This window comes from Nyctereutes procyonoides, unplaced genomic scaffold, assembly GCF_905146905.1.
Source record: "Nyctereutes procyonoides isolate TBG_1078 unplaced genomic scaffold, NYPRO_anot_genome, whole genome shotgun sequence".
Lineage (NCBI taxonomy): Eukaryota > Metazoa > Chordata > Mammalia > Carnivora > Canidae > Nyctereutes > Nyctereutes procyonoides.
In genome coordinates, this window is record NW_026575146.1 from 87,643,858 (window position 1) to 87,665,632 (window position 21,775).

General features: G+C 33.7%; 1 protein-coding gene across 1 annotated transcript in view; it reads right to left on the bottom strand.

Annotated features, from left to right (window-relative positions):
- Positions 1–21,775, bottom strand: part of URI1 (URI1 prefoldin like chaperone) — a 66,692-nt gene that overhangs the window by 15,734 nt on the left and 29,183 nt on the right. Inside the window, exons 3-4 of the mRNA XM_055310603.1 lie at positions 14,800–14,878; positions 13,605–13,740 (exon numbers count right to left, since the gene is read on the bottom strand). Coding sequence (XP_055166578.1) covers positions 13,605–13,740; positions 14,800–14,878 — 215 coding nt within the window. The remainder of the gene's footprint in view (positions 1–13,604; positions 13,741–14,799; positions 14,879–21,775) is intronic.

Consider the following 21,775-nt stretch of genomic DNA (forward strand, 5'->3'; position numbering starts at 1 on the left):
GCATGCACACAACTTCCTAACAGTGCTTACCTCTTACATATATAAATGGTTAGTCAAGGATTGCCAAACATTTGAAGAGTCTTCACTATTAATGTCAAAGAGGAAGGAAAAGGAAAAGGGAAAAGGAAAAGAGGAAGGAAAAGAAAAGGGAAAGGAGGGAAGGGGAAAGGAGGGGATAGAGATAGGAGGGAGGAAAAAATTTATAAAAATATAAAATATATACTTTTATATATTTCCTTTTTATATTGGAGGAAATAAAGGCAATGCATGAAGAAAACTTTAAAAGAAAAAACTCTAATTAAAATCCCAGAAAAACAGTGTTGTACTCATGAAACAAGAACAGTATACTATACCAAAGAGACATTAAAAAAATTACAATGAAACAAACAAAAATACATAGCTCTTGGGAATTAAATGTACAGAAACCTTTTAAAAATCCATGATTCTAAAGATAAAAAGAAATAACTTAAAAATTTATAATAAAGACAAGGAGATGAATAACAGGAGAAGGAAATTATTAAAGAAATAATATTAAAAATTTCCCAAACTGCAAGACATGCATCTCTACACTAGAAGAACCCACCAAATACTTAGCAAACAAATTTTAAAAGACACACAACAAAGTATATCCCTGTGGGATTTCAGATCATGGAAAATAAAGACAGAAACCTAGAGCTTCTGAAAACAAAAACAAGTTATATACATAACTTTTGCAATTCGCAAAAATAATACACAAGACAGAAATAGGATAATATCTTCAAATTTCTGAAAGAAAAACTGTTTAAAACATAAAATTCTAATAGTCTAGTTACAAAAAATCAGAGTATAAAAAATATTTTCAGGTATGCAAAATTTCAAAACATGTATCACACAAGCCTTCCCAAAAAATTACTAGAGGCTATATATCCCAACAAAATGAGGAAAACCTGAAAGGAGATGCCACGGGGAACAGGGAAAAAAGGAGGCAAAAATGTGGTACAGTGGTAAAGGAAGATATCCGGAAGATAGCTGTCCTTTTTTCAAGATGGGAGCTAGTCCCAACTGAAGCAAGACTATGGAGAACTCGAGTACAGAGGTCTCAGAATAAAACCAAAGTGTTTGAATGATTTAATGACATGTCACTACACAACAACAAAAAAGGTAACTTTATAGGAAATGCTGTACAAGAATGGAAATGGAATTATATGTAACCATGAACACTGATTTAACAAAATTATAATTAAATACTACTAAAAAGATTTGGGGAGCAGGGACAGAAAGAAGGGCATGTAACTGATCTAAATACTAGTCTTTAATTATTAACAGGGAGATAACAAATACTACATAAAACTGAAAAAAAAAGTCAAGAAAATAGAATACGCAAATAACTTGGGAAATACGGATAAAAAGAAGAGAGCAAAAGAGTAGCAGAAAGACTGAAAGCAATTACATCTGGGGAATGGGAAATGGGAGCTAAACAAGACTGCTACTTTTTCATTACATTTTAAGAAGATGTACATTTTAAAGCTACATAAATTTCTTTTTTAAGATTTACTTAGAGAAAAGGAGAGAGAGAGAGAGAGAGATTGAGATTGCCAGTGGGGGGAGGGGCAGAGAGAGACCCTTCAAGCAGATTCCCAAATGAGCAAAGAGCCCAATGGAGCCCAACACAGGGCTCAATCTCATGACCTCATGAGATCATGACCTGAGCCAAAACCAAGAGTTGGGCACTTAACTGACTGAGCCACCCAGGCGCCCCAAGCTACATTCATTTATTATACAGATAAAATCCAAGTCATAAGTATATATATTTAAATATAAGCATTATATAGTATTACGCAGATAAAACCAAATCATAAATTATAAAACCAAAATCATAAATTGTAACAAAATATTAAAGCACTTAAAATATGTATGCCTCACTGAAGATACTAAAAAAACACACATACTGCCTCATAAAATAAATTGTAAAACTGCTGATGGCCATATCTTATTTCCCACAACACGTATTCCACAAATACTTCCTAATCCTCTAACCTCTCCCACTTCTGAATAATCTTGGCCTTATTCCTGTGAAAATTTAAATCTTTAACTTCTCTAACTCAATATTCTTTATCTATCCTTGCCTCCTTCTTTTTTTTCATTGACACTTTCCAAAGCTACATTTTCTGTGTTTTTAGTGCCATCACATCCAGGATCTTTTATCATTTCTTTCTCTTGAACCATTAATCACTCAGTACACTTACTACAAACATGCTCAAAAATTTCCCATGCTCAAAGGAAAATAAAATCTTCCCTTAAAACAACAAGGAGCAAAATTATAGAGTAAAAAGTGCTAAGCCCCTATCTCCCCAACCTCCCAACCAAACAACATCCAAAAACAACCAGAAACTAACTGAAACACCGTAGGAGCTCTGGAAAACAAATGTCTACAGCAACCAAGCAAACATCCAACCAAGAAAAAGTCACAATCAAAACAGCAGGAAATTTCAAGACATTTTTACTTGCCTTTCCCCAATCCCTGCCCAGTGGGAAGCAACTTCAGTCTGGGTAATGTGACTTACCCAGATCCCAATTCCCTCCCTTGAGCCACAGAGAATAGACCAGACCTTATCTGCAACATTCTCACGCATCTAGGGGCTGACTAAAGAACTGGTATGTGTCTCACCTAAAGCCAACCTTAACTGGCACTGATCATGAAAACTGAGGGAGACTGCAGGGAGACTACAGGGCTGTAAACACGGAGTACAAGAGATTAGGAACAGAACCACACAACATACAACCTGAGACTGTAAAGAGAAGCAGAGGTGAGAATCTTTGTAAATTAAAACATTCAAAAAGCAGCTATATATACAAGATATTAAGAAAATCCCCACACAAGCCCAAGGAACATTACATGCTCAGAAAACACAGGAAAGATCATAACCTTTCACTTTGAGTAGATAAGAAAGCTCAGAACATACCTACCTTATTCTGAAGATCCTCATCAATCTGCCAAGACTGGGGAAGATAGCTGTTTTTTCAAATACCCATCAAAAATTAAAAATTTCACCAAGAATCAAAAGGCATACAATAAACAGGAAAACACAGCCCATTCACAAGAACAAAATAAATCTCCAGAAACTGTCCCTAAAGAAACAAAGGCATTTGATGTACTAAACAAAGACATTAGCACAACTGCCTTCAATATGCTCAAAGAGCTAAAGGGAAACACACAAAGAACTAAAGGAAATAAAGAAAATAATGCATGAACAACATTAAAATATCAAGAAAGAGAGAGAAATTATAAACAGAAACTAAACAAATTCTAGAGTAGAAAAATTTAATAACTGAATTGAAAAATTCACCACAGGGATTCAACAGCATATTTGAGCAAGCAGACAAAACAATCAGTGAACCTGAAGATTGGACATTTGAAATTATCAAGTCTAAGGAACAGAAAGAATGTAGAAAAGGGAACTAAGCCCAAGGGGACATAGGAGATATTATTGAACAGATGAATACACACATTAAAGGAGTCTCAAAAGGAAGAAAGTGGCAAAGAGATTACTAGAAGAAATAATGGCCAAAAAGTTCTGGAATTTGACAAAAGACATGACCCTACAAATCCAAAAAGCTCAATTAAGGAGAGTAAACTTGGACAGCCACACCAAGACACATAATTACAGTTTGAGAAACAAAGAGAAAATCTTGAAAGCAGCAAGAGAAAAGCAATTTATCACATAAAAGGGATCCTCAATGAAAATATAAGCAGATTTCTGGCAGAAACCTTAAAAGCTGAAAGGGAGTGGGATGAAATATTTAAAGTGCTGAGAGAGGGGATCCCTAGGTGGCTTAGCGGTTTAGTTCCTGCCTTCGGCCCAGGGCGTGATCCCAGAGTCCCAGGATATAGTCCCGCATTGGGCTCCCAGCATGGAGCCTACTTCTCCCTCTGCCTATGTCTCTGCCTCTCTCTCTCTCTCTCTCTCTCTCTCTCTCTCATGAATAAATAAAATCTTTTTTAAAAAAATAAAGTGCTGAGAGAAAAAAACTGTCAATTGAGAATCCTATATCCAGCAACTATCCTTCAAAAATGAGAAAAAATTAAAACATTTCCAGTTAAATAAAAGTTAAAGGAGATCCATATCATTAGACCTGCCCTATAAGAATGCTAAAGAGAATTCTTTGGGTTGATGTGAACAGCCACTAGAAAATAGCCATATGAAGGTAAAATTTTCCACTAAAGGTAAACATGGGCAAAAATAAAAACCAGTATTACTGTCATTATGGCTTGCAACTCCACTTTTTATTTATTACAGGGTATAAAGAGAAATGCATAAAAAATCATTACAAATCTTTGTTAACAGGTACATAATGTATAAAGATGTAATTGGTGACATCAATAATTTAAAGAGGGAGACAAAACTACATAGAAATAGAGTTTTTACATGTGATTGAAGTTAAGTTGGAATCAATTCAAAACACATTATTATAATCTTAGAATGTTATATGTAATACCCATGGTAACCACAAAGAAGATTTCTATAAAATATTAATAAAGGAAGTGAAAGGGGAACCAGAATGTTTTACTATAAAAAAATCAACTAAACACAAAGGAAGGCAGTAATGAAGAGAATGATACCCAAAGGTGTAAGACTGAGAGAAAACAAATTTTTAAAAATGGTTAAAGTAAATCCTGCCCTCTAAGTAGTTATTATAAACCCAACAGAAGGCATGTATATATTGGCAGAATGGACTTTTAAAAATTAAAAAATAACAAACAAAAGAAATAGGATCCAACTACATGTGGTCAACCAGAGACTCACTTTCAATCTAAGGACCCAAAAGCCGGTTGAAAGTGAAATGATGGAAAAGATATTCCATGCAAATAGTAACCTAAAGAGAACTGGAGGGGCTATACTGAGACAAAATATGAAATTAAGTCAAAAAAGTTATAAAAGACAAAAGGATATTTTATATTGATAAAAATTTCAATCAAGAAAAATATATCAGTCATAAACATATACACACCTAACAACAATAGTGCCAAACATTTGAAGCTAAAACTCACAGAATCCAAGGAAAAAATAGTCCTCCAATAAAAATTGGGAGATGCTGATACTCTATTTACAACAAAAGATTGGACAACCAAAAATAAGAGCAATAATAGAGGACCTGGACAAAACTATAGACCAATTGGACCTAACATACATATGCAAAACATCCTATCCAAATTATTACATATTCTTCTAAGGAGAACATAGAACATTTCCATGAAAGACCACATGATAGGCCACAAGGCAAGTCTTTAAAATTTTGAAACCATACAAAGTACTTTTTCCAATCATAATGAAATGAAACTAGAAATCGGTAACAGAAGGAAAAGTGAAAAATTCACAAATACATGGAAATTTAACAGAACACTGAATTAATGGGTCAAAGAAGAAATCACAAAATAAATTAGAAAATTCCTTGAGACCAATGAAAATGGAAAATGCAATATAACAAAATTTACAGGATGCAGTAAAAGCACTGTTAAGAAAGCAATTTATACCAGTAAATAAGTATATTAAAAAAGGAGAAAGATCTCAGATCATAACCTAACTGTATGCTTTAAAAGGAACTTAAAAAAGAATAAACTAATTTCAAAGCTAGCAGATGGAAGAACTAAGATTAGAGTGGAAATAAATAGAAAAGAGAAAAACAATAGAGAAAAATTGACAAAACTAAAAATTGGTTTTTTGAAAAGATCCACAAAATTGACAAGTTTTTACCTAGACTGATAAAAGAGAAAGAGAAGACTCATATTACTAAAATCAGAAACATAGGTAGAGACAGTGCTATTTATTTTACAGAAGTATACAGGATTATAAGAGAATACTATGAAAAACTGAATGCCAACAAACTGGATGACCTAGATGGACAAATTCCTAGAAACAAATGCACTATTAAAAGTGATGCAAAAAGAAATAGAAAATCTGAATAGACCTGTAGCAATAAGACGACCGAATCAGTAATCAAAAATCTCCCAAAAATGAAAAGCCCAGAAACAGATGGCTTCGTGGATAAACTCTACCAAACATTCAAGAAAGAAATGACATCAATTCTCAAACTCTCTCAAAATACTGAAGAGAAAAAAAACACATTCTGTGAGGCTAACCAGACAAGGACACTAAAAGAAAACTACAAGCTAATATCCCTTATAAGTATACACGCAAAAATCCTCAACAAAATGCTAGCAAATGGGAGGCCAGGGGAATTGGAGGAAAGTGGTCGAAATGCACAAACTTCCAGTCATAAGATAAACAAACTAGGAATGTAACGTGTAATAGGTAACTATAGTTACCAATGCTGTATGATATCTACGAAAGTTGTCATAAAATAGTAAATTCTAAGAGTTGTCATTATAAGCAATGAAAAAATATTTTTTCATTTTTTTGTCCATCTTTTTATTTTATGTATCTGAGGCAATAGATATTAACTAAAACTTATTATGGTAATTATTTCACAACATATGTAAGTGAAATCTTTACACTGTACACCTGAAACGCAACTGATGCAGATTTGAAAGCCTTTGACAAAATCCAGTGCTACTTCACAATACGAAACACTCAATAAACTAGGAATAGAAGATAACTTCCTAAATATGATAAAGACCATATATGAAGAACACAAATTGCCATCATATTCAATGGTGAAAGACTGAAAGTTGTTCCTCTATTATCAGAAACAAGATGTAGATGCTTACTATCCTATTTATTCAACATAGTACTAGAAGTTCTAGCAAGAGCAATTAAGGGGAAAAAAAAAAAAACATCCAAATTGGAAAGGAAGAAGTAAAATGAACTCTATTGGCAGATGATACAATCTTCTATGTAGAAAACCTGAAATATTACACACACGCGCGCACACACACAGAGAGTTTAAAAGCTAATAAATTCAGCAAAGTGGCAGGATACAAAATAGACACTCAAAAATAAGTTGCATTTCTATTAATCAGCAATGAACAATCTGAAAAGGAAATTAAGAAAATAATTTCCATTTACAATACAATTTTAAAAATGTGTAGTAATAAGTTTAGCTTAGAAGACACAAGACATATTGTGTTGCTGAAAGAGTTTAAAGAAGACATAAGTAAATGGAAAGACACTCTGTGTTCATGGATTAGAGGGCTTAATATTGGTCAGATATCCTTTTACCTAAAGCAATCTACAAATTCAATGCAATCCGTATCAAAATCCCAACATTTTTGCTGAAATAGAAGAAATCCATTCCAAGATTCAGATGCAATCGTGAGAGACCATAAAGAGCCAAAATAATCTTACAAAAGATCAAAGATGAAGATCTCATACTTCTTGATTTTAAAACTTTCTACAAAGGTATAGTAATCAAAACACTATAGTACTGGCATTAAGACAAACATACAGATCATAAAATAGAATAGAGAATCCAGAAATAAATCCTCCCATTTATATCCCAACAATTCTTTTTTTTTTTTTAAGATTTTATTTATTTATTCATGAGAGACACAGAAAGAGAGAGAGAGGGGCAGAGACACAGGCAGAGGGAGAAGCAGGCTCCATGCAGGGAGCCCAACATGGGACTCCATCCCGGGACTCCAGGATCACGCCCTGGGCTGAAGGCAGCACTAAACGCTGAGCCACCTGGGCTGCCCTATATCCAAACAATTTTCAACAACAGTGTCAAACCTTTCAATGGGGGTAAAGACAGTCTTTTCAACAAACACTATTTGGAGAACTGGGTAGCCACATGCAAAAGAACAAAATTGGATCCTTACTTTACACGACATACAAAAAATCAACTCAAAATGGACCAAAGATCCAAATGAAGAGGTGAAACTTTGAAATTCTTAGAAGAAAACACAGGAGAAAAGCTTCATGACGCTGGATTTGGGCAATGACTTCTTGGGTAGGACACTAAAAGTTCAGGCAACAAAAGAAAAAAAAATAGACACACTGGACTTCATCAAAATTTAGAACTTTTGGACATCAAAGGACATTATCAATATAGTGAAAAGGTAATCCACAGAATGGGAGAAATATCTGCAAATCATATATCTGATAAGGGACTAATATCCAGAATACATAAAGAACTCATAGAACTCAACAATAAATAGACAATCCAATTTAAAAATGGGCAAAGGACTTGAATTGACATCTCTCCAAAGATTTTTCTACAAATGGCCAATAAGGACATGAAAAATGCTCAGCAAACATCCTTAAGTCCTTAAAGAAATGAAAATCAAAACAGATGGTTATTACCAAAGAAACAATAAATAAGATGCATTGGCAAGGATGTGGGGAGACTGGAACCTTTGTACATAGCTGGCAGTGATGTAAAATGGTTCAACCACTGTAGAAGATAATATGGTAGTTTCTCAAAAAACAGAATTACCATAAAACCTAGCAACTGCACTTCTGAATATATGCCCAAAATAGTCAAAAGCAAGGAACTGAACCGCTATTTGAATATGCACTGTCATAACAGCATTGTTCACAACAGCCAAATGTGGAAACAATTCATGTGTACCTTGCCATATGAATGGATAAACAAAATGCATATACATATAACAGAATATTATTCAGCCTTAAAAAGGAAGGAAATTCTGATACATTCTACAACATGGATAAATCCTAGAAACATTATGCTTAGTGAAATGAGCCAGTCATTAAAAGACAAAATACTATGATTATGAGATACCTAAAATAATCAAATTCATAGACAGAAAAAGCAAAATATTGGTTACCAAGGGCTAGTTGGGAGAAAGGAATGGGGAGTGACTGTTTACAATACAAAGTTTCAGTTTGGAAAGATGAAAATTTCTTGAGATGAGTAGTGGGTTATGGTTAAATAACAACCATGAACATACTTAATGCCACTGAACTGTAGTCTTAAAAATTGTCAAAACCTGTATGTAATTTTTACCACAATAAACAGAAGGAAAGAAGGAAACTAGGGAGGAGAAAAGGAGAAAGAGGAAAGAAAAGGAAGTCATTTGAGGAAGAGATAATAATCTTATTATTTATCATAATTATCAAAAAAAGAGTAGCTAAATAAATTATGTCATATCCATATAATGCTCTGCAGCCATTAAGAAAAAAAGACAAAGGAAGATGTTGGGATGCTTGGGTGGCTCAGTGGTTGAGCATCTGCCTTCAGCTCAGGGTGTGATCCTGGGATCTGGGATGGAGTCCTGTACTGGGCTCTCCACAGGGAGCCTGCCTATGTCTCTGCCTCTCTGTGTCTCTCTCATGAATAAATAAATAAATCTTCAAAAAAAAAAGACAAAGATGCAAAAAAACCATTTGAGTGGTTGTATATGTAATGGATTGGGGATGCATAAGTCTTCAGGATGTGAACACACGAAATGGTAAGATACTGATAATGGTAACACCTCCCAGCTGGCCAAATGGATGCTAAGGGACAGGAGAAGGGATACTTATTTTTCAAATAAAAATCCTTTCAATTTTGTATCATGTCCAAAATATAACCTTTTCAAAAAAATTAAATCACCATTCTCCCCTATACCTTCCTAGCCTTAAGCAACCACTAACATATTTTTCATTTCAAAAACTTGCCTATTCTAAGTATTTCATACAAATAGAATCATAATAGATAGTCTTTGGTAACCAACTTTTTTCCTTTATCATAGTAAATGGCACATTTTTTTTTCTTGCCAAACAACATTCACATTTTTACTTATCCATTCACTAGATGATAGACATTTGGGTTTCTTAAACTTTTTAGCTATTATGAATAATGCTAATATTCATGTACAAGTTTTTGCGCAAATGTATGTTTTTACTTTCCCTTGGGTATTATACTACCTAGATGTGGAAGGGGGCTATAAAATAACTCAATATTTAACTTTATGAAAAATCCCAAATTGTTTTCTAAAGTGGCTACACCAATTTACATTCCCACCAGCAACATACGAGAGTCACAATTTTCCACATTTTCGCCAATACAACTTACTGTCTTTTTTATTACAGCTATTCTAGGAGGGATAAAATAATATCTCATTGTGATTTTGATTAACAATTCATTCTTGACAAAAGTACAAAAGGCAACTGAATGAAGAAAAGGACTTCCAACAAGTGATGTGAGAACTGGACACCTATATATAAAAAAGACTGAACAACTGGAACTTACACACCTTATACACCTCACACCTTACCCAAAAATTAACTTAAAATGGATCACAGATCTAAGTGCAAAATGTTCAACAATAAACATTTTATAGAAGAAAACAAAGGAGGGACACCTGGATGGCTCAATAGGTTAAGCATCTGCCTTGGGCTCAGATCATGATCCGAGGTCCTGGGATCAAGCCCCAGGTCAGGCTCCCTGCTGAAGAGTGCAGGCTCCCTGCTCTGCCTCTCCCTCTGCCCTTCACCCTGCTTGTGCTCTCACTCTCACTCTGTCAATTAAATAAATGTTTTAAATCTTTAAAAAAAAGAAAAAGGAAGAAGAAAACAAAGGAGAAAATCTTCATGAACTGACGTTAGGAAAAGCATTCTGGATATGACACCAAACACATGATTCTTAAAACAAAAAGTAATACACTGGACTTCAAAATTAAACTTTTGCTATTGAAATACAATGCTGAGAAAATAAGACAGATGAATACTGGGAGATAATATTTCCAAATCACACCCTTAACAAAAGACTTATCCAGAATATATGAACTCTCAAAACTCAAGAGTAAGAAAAAATACAACCAAATTTTTAAAAATGGGCAAAAGACTTCAATAGATCAAAGAGGATAGACACACAGATGGCAAGTAAGTACATGAATCAATGCTGAACATCATTAGCCATCAGGGAAATGCAAATTAAAACTGCTACATATCTACTGAAATAGCTTAAGTTTTTAAAACTAACAATACCAAGTGCTGGTAAGGATGCAAAGCTACTAGGACTCTCATACCCTGCTGAGATTGGGGGAACTTCCATAAAACAATATAGTGTCTTTGGAAAATAGCTTGACAAGTTTCTTAAAAATTGAATACACACTCACTATATGACCTAGCGATCCCACTTGTAGGTATTTGTCAAACAGCAACAAAAATTTATAGTTAACACCAAAGTATAAAGGTTTATAGCAGCTCCGTTCATAATTCCATAAAATGAAAGCAAACCAAATGTCCTCCAATAGATGTACATGCATATAATGGAACAATACTCAGCAATAAAAACGAATGACCTATTGATACACAGAACAACTTAGAGGAGGCATTATGGTGACTGAAAGAAGACAGTCTCAAAAGGTTACATAGTATATAATTCCATTTATATGACATTCTAGAAAAGGAAAAATTAATAATGATAGAGACAGATCAGTGATTGTCAGGCCTTACAGGGAGAGGTAAGGTGTGACCACAAAGAGTTTCTGGTGTGATCCTGTGCCCTGACTAGTATATCCCACATCCTATTCTACACTCTGATAGTGGCAATGGTTAAACAAATCCTTACTTGTGTTGTAACTCATGGAACAGTATTATCAAATAAAAAGTCAATTTCATTCTGATAATCTTAAAAAAAATTTTTTTAAAACTTTAAAAAGCTGGTCAGATTCATGTTAAGTGGCAAAATTCCAAGATGTGAGCACAAAGAGTGGGGAACTCCTAAAAATCATCTTCCTTAGAGACATCTCTGAATCCTTCTATAGTTGTGTTAAGTCCATTTTATCTTTCATTTTGACTACTTTTTAAACATGCAATGACCTCCCTTCCACCTTCCCCAATTACCCTGTCAACAGTGAGGATGGTGTATTGAACTTGTTATATATCTTCTTCCATAAGAAAAATAAAACATCTTTTCTTAATAAATGGTAAGTACAACAATATATGTAAATATTTCTTTTAGTTATTAAAATTAGTATAAAACTGTGTGAACAAAACAATTTTTAGTATTTGTATAGATTCTCAAACATAATTCATAGGTACATATTCTGAAAATTATTTTACATTAACACATCCTAAAAGTCATCATGTTTGGTCATTTCCCAAAACCATATTTAACAATGGAAAATGATTTATCAAAAAATACTTCTTTATTCTAGAGCTCTACTCTATTCTATTAAAAGTATCCTCCCAGGACACCTGGGTGGCTCAGCTGGTTGAGTGGCTGACTCGATTTCAGCTCAGGTCATGATCTCAGAGTTGTCAAATCAAGCCCCGTGTCGGGCTCCATGCTCAGGGGGGAATCTGCTTGAGATTTTCTCACTCCCTCTACCTTTGTCCCTCCCCTGTTTACTCCTGAGAGCATGCACGCATGCTCTCTAAAATAAATAAATAAATCTTAAAAAAAAAAAAGTATTCTCCCATTAATGTATTAAGTCATAACTGATTCTAAAGATTGCACTGCTGAAATATCCACATGAAAATCAGAGTGATCAAAAAAAAAAAGAAAATCAGAGTGATCAAACTTTAACAGACGATGAACTGATTTCATATCAGCAGAGCTACCCTAGTAAATAAGAAAGCTTTCCCCATTAAGAAAGGCCTTTGAGAAAGAATTATGCTCATTCTTTTTCCTCTAACATACATGACTTATTTTAGCGTAGTGATGCCAAAAGAATTATCATTGCTAGAAATTATATACAGGCCTAACAATAAGATTCTGATTAGTGTCACAAATGATCAAATATGTTATCAATTATAAACTTATAGGAGTTGATTTGCAATTAGAGTGTCCAAATATAGATCCCACAATTTCACTGAGTAAATGAGTTCTCTAACTAGTACCCACTCACATGTATATGTGAAATAATTTCAGCTGTAGAAAACTCAGCTGTTTTTTATCTATATGATTTCATTTATATAGAAGAATCCTCAAAAATTTACATACACATATTTTCAACACATATTTAACTGGAAGGTTAAAAAACAGGTAGGGGTGATATTATACTATCAATTTAAGTATTATATTACAGCAACAAGAACATAGATATTAAATAAACCTCATTTTAAGATGCAACTAAGATAGGACAAACTAAAGCCAATCCCATCCAGCTACAAAATGTGTATGTGGATACGTACATACCAACAAATAATATCATAGATAAACAAGGCCTTAATGAACTACCTCAATCAAATAAGACAGAGGTCTCACATCACGGAACAAGTGTACGGGTACTGTTTGGGGTAGCACCTCTCCACACTGGCCTCCTCTTTAAGATGAAAATATGACTTCTTCTAAATCAAAAAGCATGTTTAAAAATTGTTTCTACTTTTGCAGATAGATATAGTTCAATAAGTAAAAAGTAAATTTCTCCTGTGTACTGAAGTATCTATGAAAGCACCTAAAACTAACCAGTTATAAAATATAAAATGAGCCCAAGTCTTATGTCTCCCCAACTTCTATCTATAAAAGCACACGTTAAGGACTTTTACACTCTGTCATTTCTGAAAACATGCTAATGTGCGTGATATTTCCAACCCAGATGTTCCATTCTCCAGCTTACATTCTCAAATGTTGATTCGACTCAAACTACCTACAATTCAACCAAATCACAAATAGTCTGGACTAATAAATCATGGATGGTACTTTTAGTAACAGCCTGGCACTCTGTGAACTGATACACATCCAGCAAAAATACATCATTTATAATTGGTACGTACGTTCTTTCCGATGCTCCACTAAGCCCACAGCCTGCTTTGCTGAGCACTTTGCAAACCAATTGTCCCCAAGTAAAACAGTGACTTCATTAGTATGGACAAGCTTTCCTGGCATGAAGGCAAAGGGGCCAAATGGTACCTATTATTGACAGGAAGGAAGGGAGGGAGGGAGTAAGGAAGAGAGAAGACAAAAAATTAAAAACACTAAAAAATACATTTTATGAAACAGCATTAAAAGCTCTGCGTTGAGGTCTTTTTATCGATACACTAAAAAAAAAATGTCAACTTCATAGAAATTTAACATTAAAGTTTCACTAAGAAAACCTATAGAAATTGCTTTAGGTTAACGAATCAATGTTAAAACAGGAAAAGGAATCAGCACATTTACATACAGCTTTCAGAGAAATTAGCACTGTCTGAATGTTTATACTTCATGTTCTTTCACCAATCTAAATGAAAGAAAACTAGTAATGAAATATTAATACCTTTGATTTAAAAACCTGAAAATTATTTCCAATAATATAGCCATTTTTTTAACAAAGCTAGAATTAACAAATAAACAGCTTTAATGAATCTACAAATTTTATGAAATATTTGGGCTAGTAGAATAAAGAACAATATATTTACAACACAATTGGGCTAACGTAATTAAGAACAAAGTCTTCATGAAAAAGAATATTCAAGCAATGAAAGAATCTAATCCAGGGCTCACAAATAGATCACTATGTCGATATGGAGATCATTCAGACAAAAATTAGTAGTACCTTTTTATATAAAATCAATATTCTAGGGTGTAATTCCATGAATTATACAACATTATGATCTATTCCTGCACTGGCTAACAGGAAACGACTAAGTGCCATATTTCTGCCTTAATTACAGTTTTCTAACACAGAAAATTTGCATACCAAATTTGTCAAATTTTGTGCTAACATTTATGCCATTTGTGTCACCATAATGTGATAACTTAATATAAATCTGAAAAAAATGAAAAGAAGCAAATACCAACTATTACAACAATTAGTGGATTATTATAAAGTAAAACACAACAAACTTTGCGTGCTATGGTAGTTACTTCAGATACTATTAAGCAAAGCTAATTTATTAATTCATACATATAAAGCAAAACAAATCTTCTAACTTTACATAGTTAATATGTAAACAACATACTACTTTAAAAGCAACACACCAAACATACCATGATATTATAAGACAACTTATCAGGCAAGGTGCTGAGTCTTTCTTGAAGGGCATTATAGTCATTATCTACCTTCTTCCTGTTGACAAAAAAATAGCAAATACTAAATGAATACACAAACTAACAATTCCTTGAGTAGACTGTGTATCAAAAGACAAACTAAATCAAAAATCCAATTTTAGCAATTTAAATATTAAAGCATTTTATAATTTTAAAATTCTATGTTTACCAAGTTTAGCAGTGGCATTATTCAACCATACATGTATCAAAAATTAAGACTCTAAATGCCTTTGGTTTTAGAATTAGAACACACATCTGGAGAACTAGTGTTTTGTAATGTAGAAAATAATCTGAACTAAATAAAATTTGGAAATTAAAGGAGATACTGAGAGAGGGCCTGATGTTTAGACAGAAACAGGGACTTAAGATGAAGGAAGAAGAGATTTAATAAAGCTTGTGGGTGAATAAACACTGGCTGCACAGCAGAAATCATGAACACAAAATTTGATCAGAGGCTTCAGTCCTTAGAAAACTTAGAGCTGAAAAATGTGTAAAAACCCTTCAGTTATTCATACTAATGTGACTAAGGTGAAAGAGAACCAACCAGGAGCTAGAAGAAATTAGGTAGAGGTAATACAAAAAAGCATTTCAATTTGGCTTTGGAGCCTGTTTCATGTTACATCAAGAAAGAGCTACCTAATAAATTAATTTCAAATAACCAAAAGATATAATTCTGTAGAAGCAGAAATGGTCATGTTTCCACACTATGAATGAATGAATAGTCCTTCTTGCAGATGCCTATTTTCAAATCTTCTCTGAAAATTAGGTTTCTAAAGGGTTCCTTACTAGGGTGTAAGCAGCAGGCTAAACCAGCACACTGAAATCTTTTAAAGTGAAAGGGTGTTGTCAAGTCAAAAAATAAAATAAAATAAAATAAAACTCACAAATTCAGCAAGTAATTTTTAAAAACATGTAGATATTGCCAAACTGAAATTAGAAAAAATTGCAACATAGATAATCACTCTCCAGATAATAAAATGACTGGTCTATAAACATCATGGAATTAATTTGTTTACTCCTTAGCACCCGTAAAAGCAAGAGGAGCATAATTAATAAAACTTATCTCATTTAGTCTTAAGAATATCAAGGAATTTCACATACATACTATGCTATTCATCCTAAACATATTCCTCTAGTAAATGTCTCTTAACAACATTTTCCTCATTCAAAAAAGAAAGTAGAAAGAAGATGGAAAAACCAAACATTTAAGAGAAATCAGATCTCCTCCATCAAAAAAGCGGCAAGCAATGAATTTAACCTAGGTCTTCTGGCCTGTGTTTTTTCAAGCAAGCCCTTTTATTTCCTAGTTTTGAAGTGCTTTTGTAAAATGGTCCCTTAAAATCCTTCCTTATAAACACAAATGTCTTTATTCTATTTACTTAAGGGAAAAATATCCTTCTGAGTAAATTTTTATAGGAATTAAATGGTTTTTAAAAACTTCATGCACAGGGCTACAAACCAGAAAGAGCATGACTTTAAAGTTAGATCAGAGAGTGAATCCCAGCTCCACCACTTAACATAAACAAATTAACCCTAGTCTTAGCATCTTCAATGGCAAAGCCAGAATAATTCCTCTCTCACAGGTTCAAAAGAAAGAAATAGGACGGGTTTAGCAACAAAAACGAACATTACATATCCAATGCTCTTTTTTTCCCCATGAACTTTCAAAAAACACTAATTGTAAAATTTTCAAGACTACTACCCACTAAGTTAAGATTCCATTATGTTAAATTCATTCAATCTGATAAAAAGAGTACAACTTACTGAAAGACAGTACAGTTAAATGCTACCTTTTAGGGGGCTTTTGGAGATAGGGTTGAGTAATAAATGGGATAACTGTCTGTAAAGAACTGACTTGATACAATGCCTGCACACAGTAGACACTCATTAAATCTACCAAACACTAATAGTATTTTTTAGATAAGTAATTCAGCAAATGCTTAAGGACTAAACAACAGCTCAGAGGTCTAGATGTTTCTGTTATTGTTAAAAAATTAATACTGAAGTTAGTGCTCGGGATGCCTGGGTGGCTCAGTAGTTTAGCACCTGCCTTCGGCTCAGGGCGTGACCCCTGAGTCCTGGGATCGAGTCCCACATTGGGCTCCTTGTGGGACTGCTTCTCCCTCTATGTCTCTGCCTCTCTGTGTCTCTCATTAATAAATAAATAAAATCTTTAAATTAACTAATTAACTTAATTAAATAAAGTTAGTGCTCAATATATCTTATTTTGGTAACCACACCTGGAAAAGGGGGACTTCCTATCAAAACACCTCTTTTGTATAAAAAGAACAGTAGATTCAACCACAGGTAATACAAGAAGTCAACGTCAGTATTCTAAATCAAGTTTGTTGTTTTAAATTTGTCACTAATTGTCTCTTAAGCAAAAATGTGGACATACTGGAGAATGGTTTAAGATCAGAGTTGCTATTTCTAAATTCTGAGTTGTTTTCTAAAAATACAGAAACAAAAAAAAAAAGAGAGAGAGAGAGAAAGAGAGAGAAAAGAAAAGAAAGACAAAGAATTTAAAATGCAGCCCATGCAAGGCAGTGTCTCTGGGAGAAATTATGGTTTGAGAAACTCTCTCTTAAAGGTTCCACTAGTGGAACTACCCCGGATCAAACTAAACACCTTGGTCAAAGAGTTTGTCTATCTGCCTACAAATAGTCCCTCTAAAATTCAGAGATTAAATAATTCCATTACAGATCACAAAGCCTATGCATCAGAAAATACAAAAATGATTCTAAGAACTACTGTGTTACAGAAGGTAAGTAGGGGATCTTTATTTGCACCAAAATTTGAAGTTTATTTCTTCTATTTTACTACACTTAGAAACATAATTTTTAGACACTGTAGTCATATTAAAATACGTAGTAAAAAGAGACAACTGCTTAATTTTTTTCAAATGGAAAATAAAGCCCAGATATAATTAGGATAAACCACTCAAGCCCACTTATAACACAGACCTCCTTGGTCTGGAGGTCTTCATCTTATTCCTTATAGATTAGGTTTAGGCTTCAATTCTTAATTTTAAAAAGTTATCCAATAAATAAGATTTAATTTGCGAAAGAAATCCTCGTACAATGTTCCTTATAGAAACCTAATATGAACTAAAGCACTGCTGTAAGTCATATATAATAAACTTTTACAATCATCTTTTGAATCTTGCTAACCATGTGCTCTATGCCTTCTGAGAAGCACTTTTTGTTTAAAAAGCAGCAGCAAAGGACGTAGCACTCTACAAATTAGCCTTAACCTTAAGGATGAAGATCAGGACGGATCCCGTGGGAAACACCTTATTTTCATAGGGCTGTGAAAAGTATGAGTGCAAGTTAAAGGATTTGTTTGCTCAAGTATTTACACTGATGTCCACGACTTACTTTGAAATGCATCAGGGAAAAATGGATTAATGCGTTGAGATAAAGATGGATATAGGATCGAGGTTCACCTACACAATTCTTTCAACTTTTCTGTATGTTTGAAGATTTCCATGATAGAACATTAGGAAGGAGATGGGGGAATATGAAAGCGAGACTAGACTTTAATCTTCTTAAATGCAACTGACAAATCTTTGGGGTTTGTTTCTTGGATTTTTTAAAAGATTTTATGTATTTATTCATGAGAGACACAGAGAGAGGCAGAGACACAGGTCGAGGGAGAAGCAGGCTCCCCGCGGGGAGCCCGATGTGGGACTCAATCCCAGGACCCCGGGGTCACGCCCTGGGCTGAAGGCAGACGCCCAACCCCTGAGCCACCCAGATGTCCCGAATGACAACTCTTTGTAAAGAAAAAAAGTTCTACATCCCTTGTTTGAGGCAAGAAGTCTCCAATTTTCATCTTTAAATAATAAAAAAGGGAAATAAAATTTAAATCACTGATGGAAATAAGATTTTGCTAATTTTCAACTTAAAGCAGGAAGCTGGAATAGGCAGAAATGTTGACACTAAGCCTGAGGGTTTTTAAGTCTTTTATCATTTGCTCTCCCTTTATCTAAGGTCCTAAACTAAAAAGGCAGGAAACACCAAGTGATGGTCAAAAAGGGAAAAGGAAATGGGCTTTACATTCCAATACCATCTCGGTTAATCTGGGGCAGAGTTAATTTAAGATTTTAAGAAATTACAACATCCAGAGATTTGGAATATAAGGAATATAAGTAACTATATAATCTTATTCAGAAATGATTTTTAGCCCATCATACCCACTCTAGATAGAACTTCCTGTTAAGAATTCAAGAAAACCTTTGTTTCAATTCAGTTCACCATTTATTGAGCTTCTCCTCTGCAACTGAGCCTTATGCCATATGCTGCAGGGATCATCACTCAAATATAGCACGCCTTTTTTATTTCTTTGCATTGCTTCTTTGTTAAAGATCACTAGCTTGATGGATGCCCGGGTTTTTACCTCTAAAATTAAGAAAATAAAGAAATATTAAATTCAGGCATAGATTTTATGTATGTAAAGAAAAAAGTCTTCTCATTACTAAAGAAAGGAATGATAATGATTTTTTTTCAAAGTAATCTCTTTAAAAGTCTAATTATTAAGGTTATAGTAAACAAAAAAATTCTTTAAAAAAAGGATCACATTGCTGAAGGATCTGTCATTTGGCAGGAAGGGGAACATATTAAAAATTAAAATATATCTGCATTAAATTAGTATTATTTTTTATTTTATTTTTTAAAAGTTATTTATTATTATTATTTATTCAGAAAGACACAGAGAGAGGCAGAGACACAGGCAGAGGGAGAAGCAGGCTTCAAGTGGGGAGCCTCATGCAGAACTCGATCCTAGGACCCTGGGATCACCACCTGAGCCAAAGGCAGATGCTCAACCACTAAGCCACACAGGCGTCCCAATATTATTTTTTTTAAATGATCATGGCAAAATACTATTAAGTGAAATCTATGACAAAATTCAGGCAATATGGTGGCATATTCCTTTTTCTCGACTCTTTATACCTAGGAAAACTTACATCATCAGAAGATGCTGATGAAACAGTCTGTTCTTTATTTTTATGAGTCCATCGAAAACTTTTACTAGAAATAGATACAAAGATGAACCTAATAAACACTTGTAATTTTTCTAAAGTTAATGAAAGTATCAAAAAGAGAGTGCAGTTAACATCCTACTAGATTTCCACAGTTTAACTTCTCCAAAATGAGAAAATAGAGTACAATGGATTATAAACAGCAAAGTGGGACAGAGGAATTGTTTCCAGGGCTCCCCGCCAACAAACATGTACATGTGACTCCAGACTTGTCACTTATCACGGGTACCTGTTTCTTCACTCATTAGCATTCTTTTGCTCTAAGAATAAAATGAGATGTGAATCTGAAGAAAGTTTTAAAATTATACAAAACCACATCACTCTAAGTGTGAAAGAAATGCCCCAAGGTACCTCCTAGTTCAGTTTGCTTCAGGCGAAGAGTTTACAGGTCAGTTTAATTTTATTTTCTGAGTTCTCTACAACTGACACATATTTTTTGTGACAAATCAGAAAGGAGGGGCCTTTCAGAAAAGATGAGTTTAGCTATGCTAAGTTTATAACCAACTTAAGCTTTTACTGAGCCAGTTTCTATTTAATTCTACTTTGTAAGTGTAGTTTCAACTTTCCAAAATATATTTTAGAAAAAAGAAGACTTTTTGTGTATTGTTTTCTTAGAACAGTGACTCATAGCCCTGTCTGGTCCCTGATAGCTATGAGAAACTGATAAAAACACTAGATCCTTTCCTGAGAAAAAGTCCTTGAATTCTGCATATAATTTCAATAGAAGCCACTCAGATCCCTTGAGGTCACAGTTTTTTCTAAAGAGGTCTTATAACAGTTAAAAAAATAAATAACTAAATAAATAAAAGCAATCCTGGTTTTAAACCCATCAAATACGTAAAATGTTCAAAATTATCTTCAATTCTGTTGATTTAAATAAAAGAAAAATAGGAGAACCATCCCCAATTCAGTCATGAGTTCAATATAGGTTAATAAAAATGTTAAATCATATGGATGTCTCCATTTTTTTACTGCCTACATTTTCCTTAGTCATATAATGACACCCACTGTTGTTAGAACATATTAGAATTTAGACTTTTGTATCTCAAAACAAGAACAAGCACCCTGGATTAGTATCTTAAGTGATCTGCCTCTCAGTCAAGCACTGCTGTTGCAATATTAACACCTTCATCCTCACATGGTACTCTTCCGAGCTTGAAAGCTTTATTGTATGAAAGAAAATAAAAAAAAACTCAAAGTGCAAGGAAGTGTAGTTTTCAAACCCAACACAGTTAAAATAGAGATGAAAAGTCATTAGGTATGCCAAGTCAAATTGAGGTGTAGCATTAATCAGATATTCAACTGGACTTAAGGCTGGTTGTTGGAAATTGTAAATCAATCTTTATGATGGACAATGAAAATACACAAAGATGACATTCTAAATGAAGAGATGTAATTTTTTTAAATCTCTAATTTTATTTTTAAAATTTCTCTATTAAAAAAATTCCCCTATAATGCATTTGCATTTCATTTTCAGAAAAGCATCAAGTTAAAAAAAAAAAGAAAGAAAGAAAAAGAAAAGCATCAAGTATTAAACTAGTGGGATTCTTACAAATCATGATTCAGGCTCAGATAAGCATCTACCTTCAGCTCAAGTCATAATCCCAGGGTCCTGGGATGGAGTCCTGCATGGGGCTCCCTGCTCAGCGGGGAGTCTGCTCCTCCCTCACCCCCTCCCTCTGTGTGTCCCTCTCTCTCTCTCTCTCTCTCTCTCTCTCTCTCTCTAATAAATAAAATCTTAAAGACTAGGGAACTACTAGAAGTAACAAATTCTAGTAACAATTTAAAAAACATTAACTTTAAAAAAAAAGGAAAAAAAGCATTTACAATTTGACCTTGGTGACAAAAATAAACATACAGAATTAAAAAGCTGAA